General features: G+C 39.2%; 1 protein-coding gene across 2 annotated transcripts; it reads right to left on the minus strand.

The window, feature by feature from the left end:
- Positions 1 to 1,176: 1,176 nt before the first annotated feature.
- GUF1 (GTP binding elongation factor GUF1) lies at positions 1,177 to 23,013 on the minus strand. Of its 2 annotated transcripts, XM_086463794.1 has the most exons (17): positions 22,876 to 23,013; positions 21,733 to 21,844; positions 19,989 to 20,137; positions 19,699 to 19,779; positions 17,641 to 17,718; positions 14,460 to 14,543; positions 13,402 to 13,466; positions 12,194 to 12,397; positions 10,507 to 10,646; positions 9,121 to 9,244; positions 8,619 to 8,751; positions 6,996 to 7,139; positions 5,865 to 5,998; positions 5,641 to 5,742; positions 3,567 to 3,686; positions 2,584 to 2,620; positions 1,177 to 1,521 (listed from the first exon to the last, which is right to left on the minus strand). In XM_086463794.1, exons 1-17 carry the CDS (start codon positions 23,011 to 23,013, stop codon positions 1,384 to 1,386), a joined length of 1,983 nt encoding a protein of 660 aa, XP_086319920.1. In that variant the 3' UTR covers positions 1,177 to 1,383. The 2 variants fall into 2 exon arrangements, with proteins under 2 accessions (XP_086319920.1, XP_086319921.1); XM_086463795.1 differs by lacking the exon at positions 22,876 to 23,013 and having other exon boundaries at positions 14,460 to 14,558; positions 21,733 to 21,840.
- Between the last annotated feature and the right edge of the window lie 1,859 nt (positions 23,014 to 24,872).

A 24,872-nucleotide genomic window follows, 5' to 3' on the forward strand; every position in this document is an offset into this window, starting at 1 on the left:
ATCTTTCCTTTCTTCAGGATCAGTAGTAGTAGCAGCAGCTTATGCACCTTTATTAGATATTAGGGGTACCTTGTTCACATCCACATCTTTGGTTTTTCAGTAAAGCTAAAACAGCTTCAAATAAAAAAACCCCAAACAAACAACCACCCCCTCCCATCAAACCACTAAAGTATCAGAATCCCCTCCCTCCCCTTTTCTGTAGGAGAGTAATGTAGGTTGAAGGGGACCTCTGAAGGTGTCCAGTTCACTTCCATCCCTACAAGGATTTTTTTCCCCATTCATCCTTGTACTCAGGTTGAAATAAAAGGACTAGCTTATGATTAGTCACTCTCAAACTGTATTTACAAGCCTAAATTTAAGAGCAGCCTTTGTCGGTGACTGAGTACTTTAGTAGGCATCACTAGCCCTTTGTTCTCTAAAATATATTTAGTAACAAGAAATGAAGATCTGTGAAGATCCAAATTAGTCCCTGAAGATCTGAAAAACAAAAGCGGCTCAAACGCTTTTCAAGGTGGGCAGGCAGCTGTAAAGGGTGTGTAGAGCATGGTCATTAACTTGTGTTCATGACTGCTAACACTTCCAAAAGCAACAGCTTACATCAAGCACACTTAACGAGAACTCCCTGACAGACTTTAGTAGATGAACAATGTAAGTACAACTTAGACACGTATACCAAGTCATGTTCTAACCAAACCTTCATGCCAAAGGAATTAACTTTTAAGGCCTGAATTGGTCTTACTGGTAGAACAGATGTATATCTTGTGTTTTAATATACGAAAAAAATATGATTTTTTTGGAGATTCACATAGCTAGGCTGTATTAATGGTAAATTGACACACTTCAACAAGTTCAAAATAAATCATGTGGTACATTAACAATGCCATGACTAGTTTTTCCTGATGCAGTACCCCAGCATCATTGTGATTTCACAACAACAGCAACTTTAGAAAGTAAACCAGGAAGTAGCTGGACATTTTTCTGGCAACAGCTCAAACTTTTTTTTTTCTTTAAAAAAGACCAGCATTGTTTGTCTATACATTTTTGCCACATTGTTCCTGTTCTCTCACACAGACTTGCGATGCAAAAATAAAAATTATGTTGTTTAAGTGTTAAAAGTATGAAAACAATGAAATACCATGAAAAACAATACAATGAAAACTTTTAGATTCAATCAAGTCAAATGAAATAACTTTAATTTCATAATTACAAGTATCTGTACATTTTAAGTCCAAAGTCCTTTCAATTTATGTTCCCACATATATTTAATTCACACCATTTAAAGCCAGATTTATGTTCCCTCTCACAGTGATAGATTATACATTAGCTCATTATGCTACTGTCTACAAAAAGTTGAGAGAATAATCAGCTGCATGCCACTGATCTCTATTTGTCAGTTTGTCTCTTCAAAACACGTATAAAGGCATCTCTCGGTACATCCACGTTGCCAATTTTTCTCATCAACCTCTTTCCTTCTGCCTGCCTCTTTAAAAGCTTCATTCTTCTTGTAATGTCTCCACCATACTATGAAAAAGAAAAATATTTCAGTAAGCTTAAATGCAACTACAGTATATTTCAGCAACACTAAACCCAGGGGCTTAAAAATAGTCAGAAAGGCTAGTTAAAAGAATCTTTGGTCACAATATATGCTCCAAATATTTATGCCAAAAGGCCACTAGTCAAAAAAAAAAACCAAACAGGGGAGCAAGTAAGCATGTTCATTCAGACAACTGAGGGTTGAATTCAGTTACCTAAATACATACATTCACACAAGCCTGGCTGACATTAGGCACAACCTATAGGATATCCAAATCCCCTTGGAAGAGCAGCAGGACGCCAGCTCAGATACGCTGGGGCATCTCGACTTAGCACTAGGTGCTCACATCCAGATGAGTGAGATGAACCCTTACACACTGTCGAGCAAACACCATCCCACCTGCGTGCCCAGCAGAAGAGTTCTTTAATAGTTGTGAGAACGGGACACTTGTTTAATTTTTTCCAACATGTTTGCTTCAGAGAACCAAATACAAAGTAAATAAGAGGTATCACGTTCTTCCTATAGCTTTGTCAGGTCTTGCTGATAGTCAGCTATTTAAGGCCTTATCATGAGGTATTACTGTAAACGGAAGCTAAGTGTCTCATCACAGTCAAGTCTCTAAAGAAGCACTTTTAGAGTTTCTTAAATCACCTGAAAAAAACAATTTAGGAAGCATGTGAAGTTACACATATGTGCTTATACACACACACACACACACACACACACACTTACTGTATGTCTACAACTATTAGAAAATGGTGAGGAGACAGGAGTGAACACAGACACACTCTGTTGAGTTCACTCCAAGTGTGTAATTTTGAAAAAGCCATTACTCTTTCTGATCCACTCTGCAAGCTACAACTACAGGTTACATGAGCTGAACTTTAAAAATAAAAGCTTAAAAGTATCTGCTAATATTCCATTGACACTTAGGAGCACAAGCAGAATGTCTCTGCTGCGTTTCTGGGAAAAGATAGGCCTATCATGTTAGCAGGACTCTTAGGTTTGCACACATCAGAAACATCAAAAAAAACCCCAAAAATACCTACACATTTTGCCACAACATTTTTTCTGTACGCTTTCAGCCTGTAAAGTAAAACAACATATATACGTTAACACATCAGAACATCTCCTCCATGTGAAACTAAATACTGAGTTGTCAAAATGCTAAGTGTCGTTTTTCTGCTAGTTTTGTAAGATGCATCGCAATCACGACATTTTCCTGTTTTGTACACAGAAGATGAAGTTCTAAACAGAAGATTTCATTCACATTTCTCAATTCTGGAAATATCTCTTAGGGTGTATAATACATACACAAAAATTACACCCTTGCCTTTTTATCTAGGATTTCTGCTATGATTCACAGTAAGTGTGTACAGGTGTGTGTACATAGATAGGTACACACAAATCCTTACAGCATCTCTGCCTGGATCCCTACCTTTAATTCTTTTACCACAGTTTAAATCCTATTTAAACAGCAAAAATGTGACAAGAAAACAAAACATCGAGGAAACCGTTTGCTCTAAAAGCAGTGAGTGCTGCCAAGAAATAGTTGTGTGTTCAGCTTGCAACGTGTTTCCTTTGGAACAGCACAGTTCAGCTCTTTTTGTTGCTGACTCTCCCTGAGATTAAACTATTCCACAACTAGCTATTTTTTTTCAGCAGTAAGAAACTTTTTCCACTGCAAAGAGGAAGTGGACACATGGGTGTTGGAAGTTATACTCTACCCACTAAGTGCAATGCTGACCACAAGTAATTTAAAATAAAAATACTTTTTTTGTTCAATTAAATTTATACAAAGTCCTTAGTCATAGTCACACTCAAATATTTTTGTTGTTGTTGTTTGTTTTGGTTTTGGTTGGTTGGCTGGTTCTTTCAACAGGTCCAGTAGCACATATAAGAAAAATATATCCTTACAGTAAAAATCAAAGTACTGTAAAGCATCAAACTATTTAGGCAAGACATTAAAAGACCGTATTTTAAGTAGCTTAAAATAAGAAAAGAAAGAAGGGAGCAGAAGGGTTTCACTTACGTTTCTCTTGCAATGATCTTCTTGCCAATAGCAGCCTGGATGGCTATTTCAAACAACTGTCTAGGTATAGCGTCTTTTAAACGTTCACACAGGAATTTACCAGTAGCATATGCCTTATCACTGAAAAAGAAAGTCACCAGTGTTTTCAGACAGAGTAATACACTGCCAAAAACATATCCATAGACTAAACTGTTTGATAAAAGGATTTTAGCAGAGGTTTTCCTCTTTTTCACTCAAAAGATAAGCTGATCAGATTGTAATTTTCCATCTAGTTAGTGGTCTCTGCATATCACCCATTTCACACAAGTAGGTGATAATATTGTATTAACAGGTTTTCAAATAAATTTAAAATATTTATGGGAAATACCCTGATTATCTATCAGACTGAAGCCATTTTGAATACTGTCACAGCTTCAAATGCCATTTTAAACTAGAAGGTCAAGGAGGATTTTCATTGACTGTGGGCCTGAAAGGTCAGAAGATTATTACAAAAATACTTTTTAAATCTGTTTTTATATAACAAGAAAAAAACAAAAATATTTTAATGTACTCTTGTCATCTGCTAATAAAAATTATTCAAATTATTCAGCATCTGCACATGCTTCAGACTTTGAAAAGGAAAAAATTACAAAAGGTCTAAAGAAGCTACTAAACAGATACTTTCATAAGACATTGGAAACAAATGGGTCTCTTCTCTAAAAACATCCATAGTGAGCGAACATTTTTAGCAAGTACAGCTGAAAATAGTTGCACATGTTTTCATGTAGCAACAGTGTGACTCCTTGCTACCTGTATAAAGAAACAGTTTTAATCATGGAGTACTCAAGTAATGTTCATGAAGCGTTACAGTATTAGAAGACAGAGATTTATTTGTATAATTAGGACAAATAATGGCTAGTTTAATACTGAGCTTACAGTAATCTCAGTAATTCTTTCTCTGAAATTCAGCATAATTATTTTTATATAGACAGATGTAGACTATTTACAGTGAGAGGACTCTTCAGAATAACTGAAGCAGGAGCAGAATGAATGCTGACTAAAAGCTAAAAAAAATCGTTTGTAATCTAAAGCTAGAAGAAAGGCTATCATTAGTTTTAGTGAGGGCAACAGTTCAGGGGTACAAGCTAAACTGATCAAGAGACACATTGTAAAGCAATAACTAACTTTGGCAAGGTTGGACACTCCATTTTCCACCTTTTCAAAGTCAGAGATGCAGGTAGATTGCTAAACACTGCATATTTATGAAAAACACACTGAGTAGCAAATGTCTATGAGACAGTTATTCCACCCCAGTTATTCCACTTTCCTATGTCAACCTGAAGTTAAAGAATCATGATTGCAGTTATGTAAAAAATATTAAAATATACAAATTTTTAGTAACTATAAGTCAGTATTTTAAGAAGGACAAAAAAAAAACCCAAAAAAACCCCAACAAAAACCAAACCCCACACAAACCCCGACTCCAAAACAAACGCCCCAAAAAGTTATCTCAGAATTACTGGAAAGCGATGCTGAAGTTACAGAAGAGAGCCTTATAAAGACTTTGTGAAAAGAAAGCAAGGGGAGAGAGAGGCTGGAAACAGGAAGGCACTATTCCCATCAGCAAACCAGTAATTCCTGAGAAACTTACGGAAACTGAATCATTTTAGCAAAAGACTTCTGAGGTAATTACATCCAGTAAATACTTGCTTTCTTCTCATACTCTGGCTGGAGACAAGATAACAACAAACTTCTACAGAAGAGGAATTATTTGGAACATAAAATCAATTTTTTTTGCCAGTTTTTCAGTAGCAAGTGCCACAAATGATTCATCTGGCATCTCCTTTAAATCCTTCCAGCTCCTTAAAAGATGGGCATTTTGCATTTCCTTCTCCTTCCTGCCCTACATTACCACACAAATCTAGCACTTAAATGCCTCTCTTTTTCAGATCATCTCCAAAAGCGGCAATGCTCTTTTCATACTTGTCATATATTTGTCACATATTTGTCATATATTAGTGATACATACGTATGTTTTCATTATATATCAATAGGAAGTCTTATTTCTTTAGAATAGAGAACCCAGTCAACCTACCTGTGTACAATTGTTGCTAATTCTTCAACTGGATTTCCATTTAGAAGAATATCCATTTTGATAAGGTCTGCTGCCTGGTATCCTGCATCTTCATAATCAAAACTAAACAAAAGTCGTTTAAAAGTTAGTGATGATTTTGTACACATTATATTCTGATTCTTTGATCCATAAATTTTAAGTTTTAGACATGTTTCTTAATAAAGCGGTACAAAGGAGGTCTTTACCTTGCATAACCAGATGACAGAGACTTAAGAGCATCATAAAAATCCACCACAATTTCATTCAGTGGAAAGAGGTATTTTAGCATAACCCTGCATTCATCAATGTACAACATATCCTTCTGGACTGCCCTACGATCCTAGAGAAACAAAAATTGTTTCAGTTCCCCTTGACAGAAGTTTTCTAAAAAGGAATACAAAGCAAATTAAAATAAACAGCTATCCCGTTACACAAGAGAACTCCTGTACTTCAAGCCCCAAAGTAACTTTCTTATTGGTAGTTTGCTAAACCCCAGAAGAAATTGGAGCACCATCATAAATGAAACGGTTGTAACTTAACTGGAGAAATGATTTAAGACGATCCTCGCTAAAAGCTGAATTTCCGAAATCCTTAACCGCTTCTGCTTACTGCTGCCTTTTAAATGTATAATTATTTGTCCATACAATCTCACATACATTGGAGTATTAAACACTGTAGGACTCGCAGGCTCATCTTGTTTCCTGCCAGGAGGGTGTTTTTAAGAGTTATTTTAGGAATTCTTTTTAATAGATCTTATACTTTGCTGTACTTACATAGAAGTACTGTCCTCTTTTGCATTATGTATTTTGAAATGTTAAAAGCTAAGAAAAATTTCGTAAGAAATTATATAAAGACGGTATGCATGGCAGTTAAAATATTTTTAGTTAAAAGTACTCCACATACGCTTGGGGAAATGTGATTTGCCATCACTATCGTAAATGTACTCCAGTGAAGTTCTGAAAAAACACATGAAGCCTCAGTAATCTGTTGACAGAAGTCGTATTTCCATTAATATAGTGCTAAAAACCAACAGAACTTACTCCCCTGCTGCAGATTCGATTCTTTCAGGGAAACAGAAGTAGCTATGAATTTGTTTAGTGCAGGATGCTTGACTAAGTACTTTATTGTCACTGAGCTTCATCACTAACTGTCACTACAAGGATTTTGTAGTTCAGAAGTAATTTTACACATAAAGAAAGAAAAAATATTTTAATAATTACTGTCAAAGATACTATTTAAGTATTACTATCTAGTATCTTACTATCTAGTATCTTCACTTTAAGTACAGTATGAAGAGCTTAAAAATGCACACGACAAAACAAAAACTATATACCCACCTGACACAGAGTGATTATTTTCCCAATATATTCATGAGGTGTTACAATAGTACCAAGAACGGTTGGCTCTAAATATTCAGATACTGAAAGTTTATCAGGAAACTGAGCAGGGTTGATAATAGTAATCTCAGCTTTACCATACTCCTGAGAACAAACAAGTAAAACAGATAATTTTACAAATAAGTAGACTGAATAGCAAAGGAGACAAAAACACTGTTGAAAAAATGCTTTAAAAGTTTCAATTTTTTAGAAATACTTGCGAATCACACAACCCAAATTTATACCAAGCACAATTTAAGTTTTCTTTTAAAAACACACACAAGTCCTTGATCATCATATCTTTAAATATTAATATCTAGAAAGATTATAGGCATTACTTTCACTAGGAAAACAGGTTTTTTAAAACATTTTATCCAGTGAATTTTACACAGAAGAAGTGCTTAGAACTAGGTCTACAACCTAGGGTTATCCATAGAAATAAAAAAGCCTTTCTGTCCATCTTTCCATCTCTCTCTTGCCTGTAGAGCAGGGATCTTCCTTCTTACTCCATCCTGATCCTCTAAGGTGTAAGGCATAGCTTCAGCAAAAGACCTGATCCAAGTATTCTGCAGTTTGGTGATGGGGACATTCCTCTCTAAATAGAACTTTGGGTTCAGGCTCCCTCACAGGCTTAGAAATGGAAGTGTTTGATTCCTGTGCAAGTGCTTTCATCACCTATCACCTGTAGTCCAACATCCCAATAGGGGCTAGAGTGAAGGTCGTGCTGCTTATCATGTACATACAACCTCCCACACACACCAAAGCAAGTGATTACATCACCTCCACTGACAAAGCAGTGTTCCTGAACAAGGACCCAACTTCCAGCACTGTTTGAAAACAGTGTCCCACATCAGCAATCCAGAATCACTTATGCACCAAAGCTGTCACCTGCTTCATTCATAGCTGCTACGCTGCCTAAGGAAGAAACCAAAACAACTGGAGAGAAAAAGGGTCTATGCCTTACACCCTGCAAGTACAGCAACGTTTCTTATTGAGCTGTTTGGAATTTACAGATTTTCTGTAGTGTTTAGAGGTACATGTTGAATAATAATTAGCCGGCCTATTTGCAGCCTCCTTTCAACAGGTGCTTGTAAGTCCACCTCTCTCTCCAGCTCAAGCACAGTAAATTTTTGCACCCAATTCAGTTAAGTTTTATCACAGTGAAATAGGCATGTGCAAAAATTCACTTGTCTTCACTAGCCCCTGCCAGTCTACAGCAGCAATGCAAGCTACTCTTAAAAACATTAATGTTTTCTGACAGATAAAACCTGGGAGATTATTTCACCTGCTTTGTATTAGTCCATTCAGCACGCACTTAAAAGAATACAGCAAGAAATGTGTCCTTTAATCCCATTTTCAAGGACAGGTATAAGATGTAAAAAGACAGTGCTTGAAGTGGAAAGGGGAAGGAATGTTAACTTTCCTTAAAAAAAATTCATTAAAAAAATTTAAGTTAAATATTGGTGTTTCTAATGTTTACCATAAAATAAAGTACTAGTCTACACTAAAAAAAACAGTGTAGATATTTATTATAGGAGGCTTTTAAGCTGCTATTTACATGAAGCTGTAATAAATTTAACACACCTTTATCAACTTTGATGAGGAAAGAATAGCTTTATACGGAACCGTAGGTGCAGTCAAAATAACAGACATGTTATATTCTTGCTCCAAACGTTGATTAAAAACTTCCATATGTAAAAGACCAAGGAAACCCAACCTGTAAAAAATTATCCTGTTGGTGAAAGTATGTGTATAACCCCCAGAATTTCACAGGGGGGGGGTTCCCCCCCCTTCCAGCATGTTTACATGGCTAGCTGGGCAGTATCAGGCACAATGAACAATCTCTATATGATCCTACAGTTGAACAGTATGAGCCCGTGAGAACAAAAACTATCAATCACAACAAATTGTATACTCTGAACATACAGATCGTGAGAAAAATCAAATGCTTTTGATCTTTAACTATCTTTAATCTGCAGTAAAGCTCCTAATCCTGAATTCATTTTAATTCAACCTTCAGTTGACTTAAACTTGCATTCTTATCTTACGAACCATCCCAAAAACGAAAGCAGTGTAAAAGCCTCACCTCCATCCAGCTCCTAAGGCAAGGCTACTGTCACGATGAATAGTTACACTGGAGTCATTCAATGTCAGCCTTTCCAAAGCACTTTTGAGATTATTATACTCTGTTTGATCTACAGGATACATTCCTGTCAAAACATATTAGATACAATTCATGTGATAGAGAGCTTTATCTAGTGTACACTTAGCCTTCAAACATGCACCTTAAGTGAACAGAGTAATAAAGTCAGAAATAGCTTACTTTCTGTTCCAACTTTAAAATGTGAAAAACAATATAAGGAATGTTTCTTCCCCCCCCAGTTAAAATATGACAAAGTTTTAGATTACCTCATAAACAGAGGAATTAACACTGAAACCATAATGGTAGAGATACTGTACTTATCTAATCCTTCATAGTTGTGGAAGATGCACAATTGAGCACAACCACTGTTTTGCAGGGCTGCAGTGTAAACATATAGCTTAAGCATAACTCAATCTGCAGACAAATTTCACTGAGATGTTCCTTCAAAGGTAAGAGTGAATGGCAAAAGAAAAGTGCCACATCTAGCAGTCACAAATGTTCCTGTGTTTTTTTAAATTAAAAAATAAAAGCAGCTCTCTCTATAATTACTACCTGAAATAAATTCTACTGTATCACTTTTCATATCACCAGGTGTTCAGAAAACGTTGATTGCTCTACACCAAGAAGCAACATGTGTATACAAAAAACATTAGAGGATTACACTTTTCTACATTTACTGACCACTTAATCTCCATGAGACTGTTCAAGAGGGTTTTACACATTCCCTTACAACAAGTCTAGAAAGCAATTTCCAGAATTTATTTCTTTCTAAAGCCACCTTCCATAGTATTTGTAGTAGTTATTGAAGCTGGTGGAAGCTGCTCAACAGAACTACATAAGCTTAAACAGTCAAATATTTTACAGAATCATTCTGAATATTAGCTTTGGCAGTTTACCGTGTTTAATGAAAAAGAAACAGCTACTGGTTTTTAAAAGTAAAAAAAAAAAAAAAAAAAAAAAATCACAATAAATATGAAAACTTGATTATCTAGATGAAGAATTGCCAAAAATGGACTTTTGTTTTTAAAACCTCAACCCTTCTTTTCCAGCTATCAAGAGTTTACCAGCATTAGAAACAATAATCATGGCTAAAAATACGTTAGACTTGTATTCGTATAAAACCACTCTGCAACTATTATTAATCCTGCCTGCTAAGTCACAGGGAAAAATTAGACAAAGCTCTATGACATACCTCTTTAGCTTAACTTCGCTAAAATTCTAATCCTCACAACTCAATATACACGTACATTTCTTGTGAAAGCTCCAATAGCTCTCCTATTCTTGTTACTGCAAAGAAGTAATTCCACTTTACATCAATTTACTCCTCACCTGCAAAAACCATTGGCTTCGCTGACTTAAAGCCTGGCAAAGGCTCCACTGGCTGTTTATACAAAAACAGTGTGTCTCCTATTTGGGCTTCTGTTACTTCTTTCATTCCAGCAATCAGGTAGCCCACCTGTCCAGCATATCTAAATAAAATTGGCATTATATGGACATGCTTCTCAGCGTTATCAGTATTTCCACCATTTTTCCCCTTGACTTTGCTCAGTCGGAAATTCAAATAAATCATCCCCGCTAAAAGCTCATAAGCCAAATTTAAGTTGCTTTTCCTCTGAGTTGTGAACTTTGTCTCAAGGGACAAACTATCTGTTGACTCAAATAGCTCTATTTCAGTTACAGTTCAACAGTACATTTATAGTTCTGGATTTCGAATTCTGTGCTACTCCCAGTTTGAAAGCTGGAGGTAGAGGGAAGTTCTCAGGGATCTAAGACAGAAGAACCAGAACAATTCCCAGCTGCCAGCACAGCAAACTTCATATACTATGTGGCAGAATAACGAAAGACAAATGCCTTCCATCAGCACATAATGCTGTTAGGAGAGGAACCCATGGTCGATAAACAGTAAAACAGTGTACTGGAAAGGAGTTAACTTTCTTCACAGCAGCCTCATATGGTGCTGCATTTTACAGTTGTGACTAAAAGTGCTGATAACACTCCAGTGCTTTAGCTATTGCCACACAGTGCTTGCACAACATGAATGCTTTCTCTGTTTCTCACTCTGCCTCCCCCAGCAAATAGGCTAGAGGTGGGCAAGAGGCTGGGAAGTGACAAAGCCAGGACAGAGGACGCAAACTGACCAAAGGGGATATTCCATGCCCTATAACATCACACTTGGCAATAAAAAACAAGGAGTGTAGTCTTTCCAAGGTGGCTGTTACTTGTAGACATCGGTCTGCCTGTGGGAGGTGGTGAATGATTGTCTGCATCATTTGGTTTTATTTCTTTTCTTTTTCCTTCATTTATTAAACTCTCTTTATTTCATCCCATGAGCCTTTCCTCGCTTTTGCTCTTCTCTCCCCCATCCCACTGGGGTTGAGGGAGTGAGCAAGTTGCTGGCTGGGCGCTTAGTTGCTGGCTGGACTCAATGCACCACACACAGTAACGCAGTCTCACTGAGAATCTCCCAAGAAAGTCATTAACACATACTTGGATGCAAACTGATAAAGCTTCTCCACTAATTCTAAGTACCTGATTTTCCTCCCACTGCTGCCATGAGGAGCCAGTTTCTGGAAGCTGTTGCATTCACGGATTTTAAGTTTTCCACCCTCAAAATATGCCGCAGCAATAACTAAGATGAAGCCCCATTCCCTTCCACTCTCAAACAAGGTAGGTCCTAGAAATAAATTGGACAGCTGAGTAAGAATATCCAACGCTAGTCTTAAAAAAAATAGCTGTCCAGATGTTCCATGTACTATAGCTGACAGAATGGCTTCCTCCATCTAGCAGTGCCCAAAAAGCAGTCCCTAAAAGCTTCTGCCTCAGCATGCCCAAAATGAAAGACTGACATTGAGTGTTAAACTACAAATAACAACCACAAAAAACCCATCACCAAAGAACAAAAAGCCCAGACATTTCTCAGCCTTTACTGCTCAAAGCAAAAAATCAAATAGAAACGAAGAATTTTGTACCTTACACCAATTTATGCTTTGTTCCACCGTAAGAAATTTTTACTCACAGCTTATGCGTTGGCTGTTCACTTGGAGTCAGAATTCCAACTTCATTAACTTCGTATCTTTTCTTTGTGTGTGCAGACATAATTTTGTGCCCTTTCTCAATCTCCCCACCGAAGAGTGCAATGTTAGCTATGACACCTCGGTAGTGGTCAAAGGTAGAGTCAAACACTAAGGCTTTCAATGGATCAGCAGTATTACATTGGGGTCTGTCACAAAAAAATTTAAAACAATACATTAAGCAATGTGTTTTTCATTCAATACTGAATGAGCAAGCACACCCACCCCAGAAATTTTCATATTAATACAGATAAAACTACAGACTAATTTTCAGTAAACACAGACCAGACATTGTTTCAGTGTTTCACTATGCAGCAAATCTTTACATTTTATTTCCCCCATGTGTAATCGTAGTACAAATAGAACAAAACCAAATACATATCCATCATACCCATTGCACAACAGGGGAAACTGATGCTTAAAATATCGTATTATGGGGGACAACAAAAATTCAGTCACATTCCAAAAGCTGAGTTTAAAAAAAAAAAAAAAGTCCACTGATATTTTGGGTTTTGCCATCTTTCACAGAAACCTAATCTCAGATTTTCATTGTGTTTTTTTTTTTTAAAACTATAATTATTAACTAATATGAGGACTACAATTATTAGCTAACAGAAGTAAAAAAAGAATGAAAAGCAATATGCTGATTGAAACAACTGTAATTTAGCAGCTTTGTCATCAAGTTCTAAAGCCTATTTTAAAGGTTGGGTTCAGGGTATCAAACTCTAAACACAGCAGATTTCAATTACCTTTATCATTTTAACAATGCAATGCTCAAAAGGAGTAACAACACACATCCTTAAACACAGAGTTTCATGGAAGGTATATAAAGTCATAGAAGTATCATCTTTAGTCACTCACCTCTCATCTTTCATTTCAGACTGAATAAATTTTCCTCTCCCACTTCTAAGAATAAAGACATCTTCTCTGCTGATATTCACGCATTAATTTTTTAAAAGGCATTTCAAAACTAATTTGCAATGTGAAACTGACTTCACCAGCTCTGATGTTAGATTTCTCTCACATCTCTTTATAGAGTATTGACTTTATATCAGATGAATATTAGGTGTGAAACTACTGTCAATGCTGTATAAATGCAACTCAGGGTTTCCTAATTAGCCTTACAAGGTTTCATAAATAAATACAGACTTACGGTGGAATCTTCTCAATGACCTTTTGAAGAACTTTTTCAACATTTGTTCCTTTTTTAGCAGAAATCTAAAAGAAGTCCAATCACAATTTTATAAGACACGTGTCCTGCACTCATTCAGTATCTATTAGTGTCACATTTACTCAGACAGTTTTGGTGGCCAATGACAACACTACCCATAAAAGCATTTTGAAGCACATTTTAGAATGCTATTACTATAAAATGCTTATTTAATTATAAATTATTCTGTAACTTTGTTTCTCTCTCCTGAATGGCAATTATTCTTACAGTGAAAATTAAAACAAATTATGGATCCAGAAGTAATTTAAAAAACTGTTTGATGCCATTCATCAAGACATACTAGAATTTTTAACCATGAAGTATGCTCTCCACTCTTGTTTTCCAGGAGACAATCTTTAAAGAATCACAGAATGGTTTGGGTTGGAAGGGACCTTAAAGACCATCTAGTTCCAACCCCCCTGCCATGGGCAGGGACACCTACCACCAGCTCAGGTTGCTCAAAGCCCCATCCAGCCTGACTTGAACACTGCCAGGGAGGGGGCAGCCACAGCTTCTCTGGGCAACCTGTTCCAGTGCCTCACCACCTTCACAATAAAGGATTTCTTCCCAATATCCAATCTAGCTATATTCCCTGTTAGTTTAAAACCGTTATCCCTCATCCTATCGCTATACTCCCTGATCAAGAGTCCCTCGACACCTTTCCTGTAGGCTCCCTTTAAGTACTGGAAGGCCGCTAGAAGGTCTCCCTGGAGCCTTCTCTTCTCCAGGATGAACAAACCCAACTCTCTCAGCCTGTCCTCACAGGGGAGGTGCTCCAGCCCCCTGACCATCTTTGTGTCCCTCCTCTGGACCTGCTCCAACAGGTCCGTGTCTTTCTTGTGCTGGGGGCCCCAGAGCTGAACACAGAAATTCATGTATGCCAGTCAAAGACAGGCTGACAGACGACACCCTGATGATTTACTACATCTACGTGTCTTTCATTAGCCACAAAGTAGACAGTTATACAATTAGCTGCGTTATAAAACTTCAAGAGATCTTACCCTTACACATTCATCTATCGGGATATCAAACAGCTTCTCAATTTGTTTTTCAACTCTTTCAGGGTCTGCATTCTTCAAGTCAATCTGAAAAACAACAAACTGCTAAACATATAGGCAAGCACATGTTCCATACGATCCAGCGCTGTAGCTTCTAACTATAGAAGTCAAGGAACCTTTATGTATTTACAAGTAAATATTTGACGTTTTCAGGAAAAGATCTTTACCAAGATTCAGTTTAGAAAAAGTCTTCCTTGCTTGACTTCAGGGAGGATCCCCTCTGTAACTAGACTATTTTTTCTTTGTGTCATTAGGCAAAACACCTTTGTCTAAGAGCCGATAAGAATCTTCACTTTACAATGCAATTTGAAAGTGTAAGAGCTACCTATACTGTTTATAGAATCAAACACTAAGTACAATACACATCTACAAAAAAGCAATTAAGTTAAGCTGAGTAATAACTAATCTTGTGATTCTGATCATACAGCCCACAAAAACTGTATAAATCCCAACAGTTTGATTTCATTTAAAACTAAGACTACACTTTTAAAATACTGAGCTGTTATTCATGTAATCTCCTCTGTGTATCATCATTAACAAAAAGAAAAAAAAAATCCACTAAACCACACAGAGGAATATATGGATCATCATAGCAAGAACCTTTAAAGTTATCTCTGTAAAAAGCCACGTGAAGATTGACCAGAAAAAAGTATTTTAAATGGAAGGAATTCCAATGTTCATAAACTGGTGCATTTAAATTATGATGGGCTACATGATTGCTACATATATCCCAAATTATCTAAGTCCCTCCTTCTGCAGACCTTCCTATCCACCAATAGGAGTCTTAAGTGTTGTCAAGTTAAAGAGTCAATTGAGAAGTGACACAGAAATTATACAAACTATACATCGCTAAGGCAAGTGTATACATATAAATACAAGATGCCCTAAGCTCACACTGACAGCCTTCTAAATCGCCCACATCTGTAATTTCCAACCACAGCTGTTAGAAATCTGGAATTTCAAAAAGCAGCATTAGTAGAATCACACAGAATCGTTTAGGTTGGAAAAGACCTTTAAGATCATGGAGTCCAACCATTAACCAAGCACTGCCAAGTCCACCTCTAAACCATGTCCCTAAGTACCACACTTTTAAATGCCTCCAGGGACAGTGACTCAAGCACCTCCTTGGGCAGCCTGTTGCAATGCTTGACAACCCTTTCAGTGAAGAAATTTTTCCTAATGTCCAATCTAAACCTCCTCTGGCACAACTTGAGACCGCTTCCTTTCGTCCCATCCCTTGCTACTTGGGAGGAGATTGACCCCCACCTCACTACAACCTCCTTTCAGGTAGTTGTAGAGAGTGATAAGGTCTCCCTTCAGCCTCCTCTTCTCCAGGCTAAACAACCCCAGTTCCCTCAGCCGCTCCTCATAAGACCTGTTCTCCAGACCCTTCACCAGCTTCATCACCCTTCTCTGTACATGCTCCAGCATCTCAAAGCCTTTCTTGTAGTGAGGGGCCCAAAACTGCACACAGTATTTGAGGTGCAGCCTCACCAGTGCTGAGTACGGGGTCACAATCACCTCCTTACTCCTGCTGGCCACACTATTTCTGATACAGGCCAGGTCAGTGTTGGCCTTCTTGGCCACTTGGGCACACACTGGCTCCTATGTCAACCAACCCCCCCAGGTTCTTTTCCATTGGGCACCTTTCCAGCCACTCTTCCCCAAGCCTGTACCTCTGCACGGGGTTGTTGCGACCCAAGTGCAGCACCCAGCACTTGGACTTGCTCAGCCTTGTACAATTGGCCTCAGCCCATCAATCCAGCCTGTCTGGGTCCCTCTGAAAAGCCTTCCTACCCTTGAGCAGATCAACACTCCCACCCAACTTGGTGTCATCTGCAAACTCACTGAGGAAGCACTCGATCCCCTCATCCAGATCACTGACAAAGACATTAAAGAGAACTGGCCCCAGTACTGAGCTCTGGGGAACACCACTTGTGACCAGCCACCAACAGTGGACCGAACTCCTTTCACCACAACTCTTTGGGCCTGGCCATCCAGTCAGTTTTTTTATCCAGCGAAGAGTATGACCATCCGGGCCATGAGCAGCCAGTTTCACCAGGAGAACGCTGTGCTAGTGAAACAGTGTCAAAGGCTTTACTGAAGTCTAGTTAGACAAGATCCACAGCCTTTCCCCAATCCACTAAGCAGGTCACCTTGTCATAGAAGATGAGGTTAGTCAGGCAGCATATGCCTTTCATAAACCCATGCTGACTGAGCCTGAACACCAGGTTGTCCTGTACGTGCCGTGTGATGGCACTCAAGATGATCTGCTCCATGACCTTCCCTGGCACCGAGGTCAGGCTGACAGGCCTGGAGTTCTCCAGATCCTCCTTCCGGCCCTTCTTGTAGATGGGCATCACATTTGCTAACCCCCAGGCAACTGGGACCTCCCCGGTTAGCCAGGACTGCTGGTAAATGATGGGAAGTGGCTTGGTGAGCACTTTTGGCAGCTCCCTCAGTACCCTTGGGTGGATCCCATTCAGCCCCATAGACTCGTGTGTGTCTAAGTGGTGTAGCAGGTCGCTAACCATTTCCCTTTGGATTATGGGAGCTGTCCAAAAGCTGCATCACAACCAGCCTGCTTGGAGCATGGCAGAGCACATGGAGGTTAATCTGCACCTTTCTGGCCCTTCATGCCTAATTGTCCATACCAGCTAAACATTCCCACCTGTATTTAACACAAGGTCAATCGGAAACCCTGGAATGCCACAGCTTCAGTTTGTTCTCCTTGGCATGAAATACACAGTACTGAGTATTACCGAAGTGGTCAGTGGTTTTGCATATCATAGCCCTTGTTTGCTTCAAGCTTGTTTGCAAACTACAACTAGTTCAGATTTTCTTATCAAGATACAATTTACACAACGCTTCTGACCTTGATTTACCATACAAGCTCCAATAATAATTTTTCAGTGCTGCTTGCAAAAGGCTTCTACATGTGTTTTAAGGAATAAAAACTGAAGTTCCCAACAATTACTGTAAACCATTAAACAGACAGCAAATACACAAAGATCTTACTACATTCTAGTTATTTTTTTCATTATATACTTCTATTTGAGGATACATTTCTTGCCAATCTTAAACCACCCAAGTATTTAATATGAAACTCTAAAACCTTTATTACCTTATTTATGACAGGAATTATTGCAAGCTGTGCTTCAAAAGCAAGATAGAAGTTTGCCACTGTCTGAGCCTGAATACCCTAGAAAATAAGCATTAAAAAAGTTTAACATGGAATTTTCCTAAGGTTTGGTGGTTTGGGGTTTTTTAGTCATAGTATGCAATATAAGGTTATTTCACTATTTTATCCAATCCTTCATTTGGGGGATGGAAAATAAGTAAAGATTATTGATTATACACATTGCTGAGAAAGAAAACAACATTCCTAGTTGTCATTTCTCACAATCTGAATACAAGTAGACAAACTAATAATGCTGTATGTGTGATCACTTGCACAGAAGCATTTATAGATAACTCAGTATTATGCATACATTATGCATCAACTACATATTTTTGTGTGTTATTTATTTCTGAATAGCCAAGATCACAACAGGTACCTCAAAAAACAGATTCGACAACAAACTATTCACAAATGGACTAAGACAAAGAAAATGGGATGTTTATCACGGTAAAAAACCTGTATTACTCCAGAGGCAGAAACATACCTTCAACTTACCTTACAGTTATTTTCAAAAAAGAAAACAAACTATAAGGTTTGTACCTCACATTTCTTTCAAAAGGATGGCAAAAAGAACAGCTCTGATTAGAAAAAAAAAACAAAATTACCTACCAGATCCAAGTACCAGACAAGGGAAAACAGAGAGAGAGATGTTAATGAATGACAGTATAAAGCCTAGTATCACAATTGGGCCAGAGAGGGCAGAACAGGGGATGAGGGGGAGGAGAAAGGAAAAAAAGAAGCTACTTGTTGTCTTCCCCTTTGCTTACAACAGATCAAGTGGAAAACTACTTATATGGGGATATTCACTATGGATATATGGGCCTAACATTTGAGGCAATGTAAAGAAGCAAAGAACATTTATTAAAAAATTGAAGAAAAAAGCAAGACCTAAATCTTGAAAATTACCTCCAGAATTCAGGCTGGCAGGAGAAACATTAGCAATTATTACGAAAAAGTTGAGTTCGTAAGCATTCTGACTGAATGGTGAATACAGAATACCAAATAATCATATAATATCTAAATATGACATAAAAACAACATATACACATTCAATATAAAAGCATCAGCACATTTAGAAAACATATTTATTACTGAAGCTTACTTAAGAACACTGCTTGCCCACCAAGCTAGGAAGGAGCAAGTGTTCATAACCATCACTAGTCAGGTTGTTGTTTTTTTTTTTCATATAACAAGGAAAAAAGTAGCATTCATTTGACCTCTGTACAGTCCAATCATTAATATTCCAGAGAAAACTATCATCAAAATACTTTGTGAGACTGCGTCCCTATTTAAAATCGTGATCCCATAATCCTCATATTCCAGTCTGCTAACTGCTTCTTTAAAATGTTTCTAGCACTGTATAAATAAAAGTACAACTAAGATCTCTAATTTCACTTCCCTCCTACAGATTTTATCTGTAAATTTCTGAGTGTATCACTATAAACATTTCACTCCCTCACTCTCCTGCTTCTCCTGAAAGATCAGTCAAGAACTCATTAATCTAGTGCACATAAAACTTCTCAACTTTCCAGAACAGATTTGGCTTACAGTGTCCTTTAGCATTAATGCCACCAGTATCGGTGTGTATTATAGATGATCAAAACCACAACAGCAATTAGTTATAACAGTGTGGTTGGTTGGATCAATCGTCAAGCTTTCCAACAAGAAACTGAAGGTACTGAAATGGGATCCCCAGACTGCCATTTGCAAAGTTCATACTCTGTAAAAAAAAAGGATCCGATTCTTCATTACTCCTGTGCTTTTATTGCTATGCCATGGAACTGCAGTATCTATCAACACACAAGTATTTGTCTTTAGAATTTTTTTAAAACTCCCATTACTCTTCTTCTGAAGTGTAATTCTTTTGTGGAGATAGACCAGGGGCAAAAACGCTGATGGAAATTTTTTTTTTTAAAAAAAAACAACCCTTAATCTTCTCTCTACCTTGCTTAAAGAAATTGCTGAAATTCTAAGTAGAAAATCAGAATTAAGAACTCCCACCTCATTTGCATCCACTACAAGTATGACACCTTGACAGGCAGATAGTGATCGTGACACTTCATAGCTGAAATCTACATGGCCCTGTGGAAAAATAAATGTTTACAATTTCAGGTACTTCTAGAGTCTTTTGCAAAGATTTATATATTATGATGTTTTCATTTGTATATACGCTCACAATTCCTACAAAAAACATGAACTGAATATAAACACAAGAAGCCAGAAATCTCCTACTTTTAAATATAAAGACATTTAGCTTTGTCTGATTTAAACATTGTTTATACTTAACTTACTGGCGTGTCAATAAGATTTAAGAGGTAGTTTACTCCTTCATGGTTGTAAAAGAGAGATGCAGATTGTGCTTTAACTGTAATTCCTCTTTCACGTTCCACTTGCAGTTTATCCAGCACTTGCTTATTATGGTCAGTTTTAGCAATTGTTCCTATGATTATAAAAAACCAAACAGCTTTATTACCTCATTTAGTACATTAGCTCTCAAAAGAAATAATTCTTGAAAATGCCATTAACCAGGAGAACATGGGACTTGCAGCTGCAAATGAAGCTCTTCCATCTGATTAAGCTAAACTTAGATTTTCATTTAAAAGTAAAACTATGCTTCAACTCTTCACATTTGTCAAATAAATTTTTTTATATGAAGTTACATAAAATATTTTACTGAATAAGCAGGATACAAAACATCATGTAGTCTTAATCACAGATTAAGGAGTAGCAAAGATTCCATCCAGTGCTAAATAATTTTGATGTTTAACCAACCTTCACCTCCTGTCACTGGAGAGCAGCTCCATGGCCCACAGCTCCAACCAGTGCAAACTCAAGTGTGAAAACAGCTTTATCACAGAGCTTGACAGACCTGAATTCAAAAACTCCATTCTACAGCAAGAATTAGGTCTAATTACCCACTGTGACATACAGGAGGTAATCATAAAGAATTACATTGATCAAAAGCTTCTCTCTCAGGTTTTGTTTTGCTCACCCCTTAAATGAGAAAAGCAAGACTCTTCGAAAGGGTTCTTCTGAATAGTTAACTTAAGCTCTGCCCTGAAATTAGCCTCCTCTTGGGAGATACAGCAATTGCTTCACTGCTTTCCTTAGAGCGCCCTCTAAGGCAACCTCTGTCTCTATCTTCCAAGGAAAGCCTAATTTCAGAGTAATTTATAGTTGCGAAGATCCTTTGCCACTTCTGTTTCTCACTTTCACTTACTTTAAAGGGGGCTAGTTTTCCTTATCCTCAACAATAACACAGAAATAAAAACACTTAAGCCCGAGAAGCACTCCCATGAGGACAAAATAAATACCTCTGAAGATGAAAGTAACACAACTTCACCAATACTTCGAATGAAGGAAAAAGCAAGTCTATATAGCAGCTGAGAATCCATGGAATTTACACTTAATTACTAGTAGTTATTCTACATGCTGAATCTAAGTCAACATAGGCCTGTACACTTCTAAAACTTACTATACAGCACATCAGCTTCACTACCAGTGAGTTTCATCACCATGAAAGGCAGTTGTTTGTGGTCTGCTCACAAGAGGACACACCATTTCTTTCACCTAAGTACAAGCAGCTGAAGTTCCTCCTTGTTTCAATAACACTTTTGAAAATGCCTCTGTCCAGAATTCCTAGGTCATGACAGTCCTCACTTCCGTGTACCCCAAACACCATCAGTAAACATCATAAACTTGCTGTGTACTTATCCAATGGACAAGAGGTCAGCAATTACAGGATTATCATTTTTAACAATGAAGTATGCTCCTTTTCAGTCTCTTTCCAAAACACATACTTCCCTGAGTGAAAAAAACACACTTCCTTATCCCTACTTGTAGGCAGATCTCAACCAGGAAAAAAGTACATCATATTCACATCTGTAACACTACACAACTGGCAGCATAAAAGCACAAGCAACCTGGTCCCAAAAGAGCAAAGATATTAGAAATTTTGGTAGTAATCAAAGCTATAGAAACTTAACACGTCATCTTACAGGTCAAGTAAAGGTAGTATAAAATGAGAACACTTACCTGTAATTTCCAACAATCTATCTGCTAGCGTACTTTTGCCATGATCTACGTGAGCTATAATACTGAAGTTTCTAATGCTTTCAACAGGATACGTTGACATATCTAATTTTTCCTGAAAAGCAGAAATTTATTTTCATAAGCTATGGTTAGTCTCCATATACAATACAGCATGGCCTTTAAAAAAAAGAATTATCAGCCTTCCCTAGAAGAGGCATAAATTGAACATAAATACAAAAACTTAAACTTGTCATCAGTGTTTAAAATGCTAGCGTTTCACATTAGCCATACGTGCATATATATTTATTTATTACTCTGAATAACCAGTAAGCATGCTGTTAAGTGTTGTGAAATGTGCTATGTTCTTATGCACATAGGGAGTTGGAAACATTAAAACAGTTTCAAGTTTGTTCAAATACTAAACTTACGGATTAAGAAAACTGGATTCAGGGGACCATTAAGGAAACCATTCTTCACCAGCATGATAAGAATACAGTGACATTACCTAGAAGTTCAGGCAGCAGTGACCTTATCATAAGGAGGCTACAGGTAAAAGTTATCTTGTCTAAATTAAGAAAAAAAAATATGCAGAAAACTAGCCTCACTTCCTTGGTTCACACACAGAAAGGTCCAACACTAAAAACCTATTCTTTGTTATTCCTGCTCATTTCAGGTAATACAACACTTTGAAGAAAAGTGTCGTCTTTGCTTTTCAAAGCTTTCAGCACCAGGAACCATGAGACCCCTCATGGCAACGGGCAACACTTCACCGAAAAACTGGTCGCCGATTTTAGAGATCCCCAAAGCTCGCGTCTCTTACACAGGGTATGCACGGCAGCTCCGGGCCAGGCAGAGAAGGCGGGAAGCCCGGAGTTCTCCGCTAGCACCAACACACAGCGTGAGGCAGCATTATCGGCCGCGTCCCCTGCAGCACGCCTGGCCTTGGAACGCCAAGCCCTCCTACCGCCGAGGGGACGCAAACGCCCCTGCAGCGGGGAACGGCCGCTCCAGGATGACATCGCCTGTCCTGGAAAGGCCGCCTCCTGCACGCGGGGTCGCCGCTTTTGGGGACTCGCTGCAGGTCACCTTGAGCAGGCCAAACGACTCCCCGCACCCTGTCCCTGCCGGGCAGCCCTGCGGACTCACCTTGCCGCGGGAACTGTACGGCCGCTCGCACGCCACGGGCCCCGCGGGCAGCCAGGGCGGAAGGCAGAGCGGGGCGGCCGCGGGGCAGGGGCTCCGCAGCCGGGCCCACCACATCGCCGTCCTGCCGGCCGCAGCCATCGCGCTCGGGGCTGGGCTCACGCCCTCACAGCGCGGAGGGGCGCTCGGCACCCTCAGCCCCCATCGCAGTTCGCCTTCGCTCCGCCACCCGCACCGCCGCGCCCGCCTATCCCCAATAGCGGCTCCCCAATGCCCCCCCCTCTCTACCCCCCCTCCCTTCCCGCCCCGCGCGCGGAAGCACTCCCTGCTGAACGCAGCGCCCCCGCGCCGGAAGCACTCCGCGGCGGCAGCGGAAGTGGTCAGAGCGCCGCTGCCAGCGCCTCCCTCCTTTTCCCGCGGCGCGGCGCAGCCCGGCCCGGTCCGGCCCGGCCCGGCCCGGCTTTCTCCCGCTTCCGGCCGATGGCTCAGGCGGCGGCTGCCGCCGGGGTGCCGCGGGAGCCGGTTTCAGCTTCTCCTCAATAGACTGCTGGGTGTGGGGAGCCTGCGGCCCGCCGGGCCGTGCCTTGGCCTGTGGGTGCGTGGCTGCTGTCTGCAGCTCCGGTGTGGGCTCCCCGCGGGGGCAGCGGGCCTGGCTGGGGACCCAGCCGGGCGGGGCTGTTGTCTGTGTCCGAGCTGTGCCTGCGGAGGCTCCGCCATCAGCCCCGGAGTGCTGCTGCCGAAGTGCAGAAACTTGGGAGGAGAACCTCCGCAGGGCTTTCCCCTTCTCTCTCTAAAGGAAACGAACACAGCAGTTCTGTAACTTGCTGTTACATGGTGTCCTAGCAACAAGGGTGTCTGGGTCATGTTGCCTGTATGTTTTTTCTTAAGCGCTATTATTTATGGTGTGCACAAATTGTAGTTTTATAAGAACTTTATTTTCCTGGGGTTTGGTGGGGTTTTGGGGTTTTTTTTGGTATGAAATGGCTCACAAGAACATTGTGGTTTGTGATTGCAAAGTCTCAGTGCGGCTGCAAGGCACAGAACATTGTTGTCTTGAAATACTTACAGAGGGTTCTGTTGCCGTGTATGTCTGGCTGTTCTGGCCTTCGCGGTTGTGCTTTATAATAATTGAAGAAGAAGAATGTCATCGTATTCTCAGATATGTTTTTCTTGTGTTACTCTTTATCAAAGTCTTTGTACGCTGACGTTGTCTTTTCAAGGTATTTTTCTAGCTTATATTTTTCCTAGTTTAGCTTTTATTACTGCCTGTGTATTCCTCTGGTTTTTTTTCTTACTTGGAAATTTTGCATTAAGGTTTCACAGACCTGGGAAAACGTGCAGGCCTGGGGTCATTTCTCAGTTTACATGTATTGGCTTTATCTTTCTCATTTGCTCAATCTAATCATGATTTCAACTAGCTACATAAAATATTTCAGAAATGCCAGCAGTCCACTTAGCTAAGAAAACTGCAAATACTTTTGTCAGGCTCACAATCTACAGGTGTGCCAAATAAAGCATGGTGGAGTATTTATTTTGAGGGTAAAACCATTTAAAGGAGGTTTAATTTCAAGGTATCAATGTAAATTTCATACTCCTTTTTAAGTGACAATGATTTGGTCTTAAAAGGCTGCATAAAAGTATCTGGTAAGTAGTGCAGAGGGCACAAGAGTTCTGCATATACCGGCTTGGGAGCAGGTGGTAGTGAATTTGCTAGCATAATTCACTGTGCTGCACTGATCACATCGAATTTAGGTAGTAAAGGGCAAAGAGAGTCCTTCAGCAAATTTGTGAAAATATACAGGGAAAGAGGAGCATGTCCTTGAATGGAGAATGAACATGACATGAGCCATGAATCCAAAGTCATGATCCAGAGCATACATACAAGTATAACAGCCATATTGGGAAGTAAACATTGTTCCTGCTACACAGAGAATAAGTTTGATGTGCTATAGGTATTGGCTTACCCGTGTGCAATAACAGAGAACACAAATACACGGCAG

The sequence above is a fragment of the Leptosomus discolor genome, chromosome 4 (assembly GCF_034619465.1).
Source record: "Leptosomus discolor isolate bLepDis1 chromosome 4, bLepDis1.hap2, whole genome shotgun sequence".
Lineage (NCBI taxonomy): Eukaryota > Metazoa > Chordata > Aves > Leptosomiformes > Leptosomidae > Leptosomus > Leptosomus discolor.